The sequence below is a fragment of the Colobus angolensis genome, unplaced genomic scaffold, assembly GCF_000951035.1.
Source record: "Colobus angolensis palliatus isolate OR3802 unplaced genomic scaffold, Cang.pa_1.0 Scaffold2, whole genome shotgun sequence".
In the NCBI taxonomy this organism is placed as follows: Eukaryota; Metazoa; Chordata; class Mammalia; order Primates; family Cercopithecidae; genus Colobus; species Colobus angolensis.
The window spans coordinates 8595416-8601251 of NW_012115154.1; the positions used below are offsets into that span (position 1 = coordinate 8595416).

The window sequence follows — 5836 nt, forward strand, 5'->3', positions numbered from 1 at the left end:
TCTGGTGTGTCCTTATCAGACAGAAGGCAGCTGGACAATTTCAACTTCAGAGGATACAGAAGTACGGTGAGGTCTAAAGGTTGCAACCTCACCTTTGGCTCTGGATTTAAGAATGCGGGCAGCCAAGTTCAAATACAGTAATAGTAGATTGCCTAGCATAGACTGTGTGCTTTCACAAGCTCCCGGCAGTTGAGTCTCACCACAATTCTAAACGTTAACATTATTGAAGGTTATTAAGATTTGGCAAAGCCATGTAAGTAATACCCACTAAAGGACATTCTGCTCCTCTGTCTTATTTCCTTGTTCATACTTATTACTTCCTTGTTGATACTTCCAGCTACCACAAAAAAAAACCACTATTAAAATCTTTGTCTACAATGAAACAACTGTAAAACATTCACAAAAGTTAATCCCTGCTGTTACGTCTACCTCTATGATCTGACAACCTACACACTAAGGTGCGGTTCCCCTTTATCCTCAGCGGATATGTTCCACGAGCCCCGCGGATGCCTGAAACCACAGACAGTAGCAAACTCTATATATACTATGTTTTTTTCTATATACACATTCCCATGATCAAGTTTAATTTATAAGTTGGGCACAGAAATTAACAGTAACTAATGAAAATAGAAAATAATAACAATATACTGTAACATAAGTTATGTGAATGGTCTCTCTCTCTGAAAATATCTTATTGTACAGTATTAAGAGTAACCGAAACTTTGAAAAGTGAAACCACAGATAAGGGGGGGGACTGGTGTACTCTCCCTTATTAGGCTGGGGGAGGTGGGGAAAGCGGGAGGTAGATACAATGAACACGTTCACATTCTAACTTGGATCTCTGACATACAATTAGCTTTAGAGCTAAGATATCACTGAGAAAGCCGTATGAAAGGATTGCATTTAAAGAGATTCCCATGTGCTTCCCAAGACAAAAGAACTGATCCATCAGCAAACGACTAAGAAAAAAGAGCCCAGTAAATCACAGCGCTGCCTTAGGCTGGGTCTTCCTTTCTATGGACCTCTTGTTTTTTCCTTTTTTTTTTTTTTAAGAGTTTGGCTGTTTACTAGTGGGACAGTTTAGGGAAAATGGCTGTAGAATAAGTAATAAAACTTTAAATGAGGCCAGCTTTCACAACCCAGTAAAAGATCACTAGTGACTAACTATTATGGAAAAGGCGCATCGCTGGCATACCTACGATCCCTCCAACGTCGTACCAAATGGACAGCTTGTCGGCTTCCGCCTCCTTCCAGCCGAAGTTGTTACTCAGATAAAAGGGGAGCCAGAAGAAGAAGGAGTAATTCACTAACTTCAAGCAGGCGTAGGCCAGTGAGTACTACAAGAAAAGCATTCAACTCTCAGTGAGGGACAAATAGCACAGCATGACCACCATTTTGAATGTCATTTAAAAGCAAAACAAAATAAAGGAATTTAGGATGAACAGAACCTGATTTTACAATTAAACATCTCTACAAACCCCCACATGCCTGACTTCAGCCAGTCTCCCTCTGCTCTTCATCCCTGTTAACTTCTAGACAGGCATGTATAGCAGGCCTTTAGAATTAAAAACACATATGGCTACTTCTTAGCTGTCTCCAGTTTCTCCTCCTATCAGTTGTCTGGTAGAAGCAAGCCAGTGTTTTGAACCTAAAGGCAGGGCACGTGCCCACATTTCTTTATTCACACAAAGATGAATGGTATTCATGCCACTAACCAGCGTTAACCACAGGCAAAGAAGTCCAGGAAGCATCACGGCCTTTACTGGGAGCAGCCAAACGGGCTTGGTTATTCTACTCCTTGCCAAGGCAACACTATGAACAATGGAGAGCAAAGGGACTACACTACAGTTCCAAGGTCCAAGAAAAGCAGCAGCATGATAATTCCTTTCACACTAGTTTCCAAAAGCTCCACATTCCCCGGTCCAGTGGCAAAGAAGAGAGTCTCTCTGGCGAGTCAAAAACGAAAGAACATGTCATCATCATCCTTGTGACTCTCTCCTTTAGGGGAAAAAAATGCTGCAGCTACATGAAGATGGTGGTGGGGCTGAGCCTCCTATATTCAACACATTACTACCAGGAAATCCTGACAGTTAGCATCAAAGGAAAAACAGGGGGGAACAGAGGGGCTGACTTCAAAGGGTGTCTGGCTAGTATATTCTTTTCCCTGGAGCTGCCAGTTATTCCCTAGGTATCACTTGTTTTAAAACAGCTTCCCTGGCAGGCAACAGCCACCTCCTAGAGAGCCAAATCCCAATCACGAGTGCATTCTGACCAGACAGCCTGCTACAAAGACAAAGGAATTAAGTTAACTAGATTTCCTTTACATCCCTGCCCGTGTCAGAGAACAATAGCTTGTGAAGAACAAAGGAACAACAAAAGAGGTCCATATTTAGTCACAACAAAGATCGTTCTCAAAAATTAAACTATTACCAGTAGAGTATTTTAAAAACCAGTTAAAAGATAATAATCAATAGCATAAGAACAGGCCTAAAGCAACCTGCATTTCTCTTATATCATATATCATCACTGGGTTAAAGGATTGTGGAAAATTGCATTTTAACTCATACTTAACTCTGTTGGAAATGAGAGTTCTCTCAGCTTGGGGGCACCGACAGAAGGGGATTGACAGGCACGTATTAAGACGGCCTACAGATCACTCTACCTGAGGGATCACATTCATAAAGCACCATTGACAAATGAAATAACAACAGGTGCTTGTTCAAAACACAACAGCCCAATGTTACAGGCCCCGGGGAGGACTGGAATAATTTCTATTCCATGGGAAGGGGAACTGAGACACATGGATGGGTTGCGTGACTTACCCCAGGTGTCACAGAAAGTTAGTGGGTAAGCTGGAAACATAACCTAGGCCTCTTAACTTCCACTCCAGTGCTAGAGCGCCCGAAACATCAAGACAGAAAAACTGCAGAAGGGATTTAGTGTAGATGTTAGAAGGCTTTCCTGGCTTTCCTGACTGCACAGGCTGTGGAAAACACTGGAATGCAAGACCAAGAAAGACTGTGGAGTGCTCTGTTCTGGACCCTTTAAAAGGGGGCAAGCTGGGCACAGTGGCTCACGCCTGTAATCTCAGCATTCTGGGAGGCCAAAGCGGGCAAGGAGGTCAGGAGATGGAGACCATCCTGGCTAACACAGTGAAACCCCGTCTCTACTAAAAATACAAAAAATTAGCCGGACATGGTGGCATGCACCTGCAATCCCAGCTACTCGGGAGGCTGAGGCAGGAGAATCGCCTGAACCCGGGAGGCAGAGCTTGCAGTGAGCCGAGATTGCACCACTGCACTCCAGTCTGGGTGACAGAGCGAGACTCTGTCTCAAAAACATAAATAAATAATAAAAGGGAGCAAGGCAGACTTAGGAACCATTCACAACCCTTCTTCTTGGTCCACATATAATCCTATAATACTTTGAAAGGCCCAAAAGTACACATTAAAAAAGATCAGTTTTGCCTTTTTAATCACATACTAGATCAGGGTCAGGAAAGCAGAGCTCTTTGGCCAAGTCTGGCCACACCTAACTGGCCCATGTTTTCTGTGACTTATTTTGCTCTACAGAGCTGAGTAGCTGGGAGAGAGACTGGATGGTTTCCCAAAGTCGAAAATATTTACTCTCTGCCTCTTCATGGAAGGTTTGTCAACCCCTGCATTAGAGATCAGATAAGCTGAGGGACACGAGACAACATTCCTCAGAACATATATTCCTAAAATAAAGTATCCAAGAGAGGCTCAATACTTAAGGAAGCTTTATCCCAGGCAGAGGGGATGTCACGGGCTCTCTTACCTCCCTGGCAGTGGTGAGATGTGAGCGGCCCTTACCGGTATGACTCCAGGAAGGCAACACGCCTGGTAGAAGCTTATTGCCTTGACTTGGGCGACAGCACTATCATCTTGGATTGAATAATTCGGCTCATACTCCTCTTCATTTTCACCACCATTAATTAATGGCCTGTGTGAGTCTTCTTCAAAGTTTTCTTCTGCCTCAATACCTGAGAGACCTAAAACAACAGCGACAGCCACTGTTTATGGAGCGACCACCACGTGCGAAGGGCTCGGCATACATCACTACTTATGGGGCGATGTTATTTTTATTTCCATTGTACAGAAACAGCAATGAAGGTCCAGAGACCAAGGTCAACTAAGGTCAATTAAAGTCACACAGTCTGTCTAAAAATCCTCAAAAGATAGAAGAATTGTACATCTGTTTGCTTCTGTGGTTTCGCTTGTAGGTAATCTGTATTTAAGTACAGGTATCATTTTTGTGAATCATTTCTATGGATGAAAAGAAATGTTTCAAGAAGTGAAATTAGAAATACATCCATGTTCATTCATTGCCAGGGTCTCAATTATAAAAATCATTTGCAAATGCGAAGCTTTTCCTGTATCTATAAAAGACGTGCATCACTCCCCTCAAACACGTCCAGCTGTGCCAGGGGCTGGCTACAATGTTGACAGGACTCAAACGGTAGTACTGTTCTCCTTTCACTCACTAAAAGGAGCTCAGAGTTTTCCTAGGAAAAAAGAGATTCGATTTCTTGGCCTCAGATTTCCTTTTGGCCATAATAGTAAGACATTCGGAATAGAAGGGACGGCTTCTCCTCACCAATTTCTTCTGGTGACACCAGGAGTCCAAAGAAGATAACGATCCCACCGGCAAACTGCACAGACGCCGTCACCAGAAAGGCATACTGGAGGAGAGGGGGAAAGGGGGTCCTTACATATCTGGGGACAGTCATCACAAGCATATTCAGTAAAGGCAGGTGGGGGGAGGAAGGGGTGGGGGAGAGGTGGGAAGGGAGACTGGGAAGCAAGGGAGCACCCAGTGCTTCCACTGGGCCAGGCGTTGTGCAAAGTGCTCGACTCATGTTTTCTCATTTAATTCTTCCTGGTGATTCTATGAGGCTCAGGGAAGAAAATTAAGGTCCCCTGGATACTAAGTGGTACTATTATAGTTGTGAAATTAGACTAGCTCCAAAAATCTAGTTATTTGTATCACATAGCCTCTTATAAAAGACAGTATCTGCCCTCGAAGATATTACATACAGTTGAGGGGATTAAATACATGAAACAATATTATAAAGCACCATGTAGTTGAATAAATGAGAAGGCCCAATCCTACTGAGAAACATATACAGGAATCCAGATGAAGGAAAGAGCTGAAGAGGCTGAAGCAGTAAGACACTGTCTCAGGGAAGAATGGAAAATGAAAGCCAATTGTCCATCTTTCCAGGCACATGGTAAGCAAAGGCACAGGGTGGAAGGAGATAGAAAGCTTACTGCACAACTCAAGCAGAGGGCTTCTGTTAGGGTGTAATAGGGAAGAAAACTGATTTGGAAAGGTGACAGGTAGATTAAAGACTCTCCAACCCCAGGCTGCACCGCTGAATTTTTATTTAACAGAGAATGAAGCCTGATGTGGACACTGAATTTTTAAACCAGTGAGTGACAAAATTAAAGCAGTGTTTCCAGAAGTGCTGAGAGCAGCACAGAAGGTGAACAGAAATTTTCATCTGAACCAACTATACAATCCAGGTGTGAGGCTAAGAAGCCTAGAATAAAGGTGGCCATGAATAAAGGGAATGAAGGACTTCTCACTGACCCTAACTACACCAAAACTCTTGGTGAACTGTTTAAAAATGTATCCACTTTTTAAAAGAGCAAACTTACTTTTAATAATTTAGGTTTTTGAGTAGGTGATATGTTCACATGATTCAAGCAATAGAGGAATAAGATGTACAGTAAAAGCTGGGCATGGCGGCTCATGCCTATAATCCCAGCACTTGGGGAGGCCGAGGTGGGCGGATCACCTGAGGTCAGGAGTT

General features: G+C 43.2%; 1 protein-coding gene across 1 annotated transcript in view; it reads right to left on the bottom strand.

The window, feature by feature from the left end:
- The window catches only part of SLC37A3 (solute carrier family 37, member 3), a 73221-nt gene that overhangs the window by 12889 nt on the left and 54496 nt on the right, over window positions 1-5836 (bottom strand). Inside the window, exons 8-10 of the mRNA XM_011941285.1 lie at window positions 4618-4702; window positions 3834-4012; window positions 1196-1337 (exon numbers count right to left, since the gene is read on the bottom strand). Of these exons, the coding sequence (XP_011796675.1) occupies window positions 1196-1337; window positions 3834-4012; window positions 4618-4702 (406 nt within the window). The remainder of the gene's footprint in view (window positions 1-1195; window positions 1338-3833; window positions 4013-4617; window positions 4703-5836) is intronic.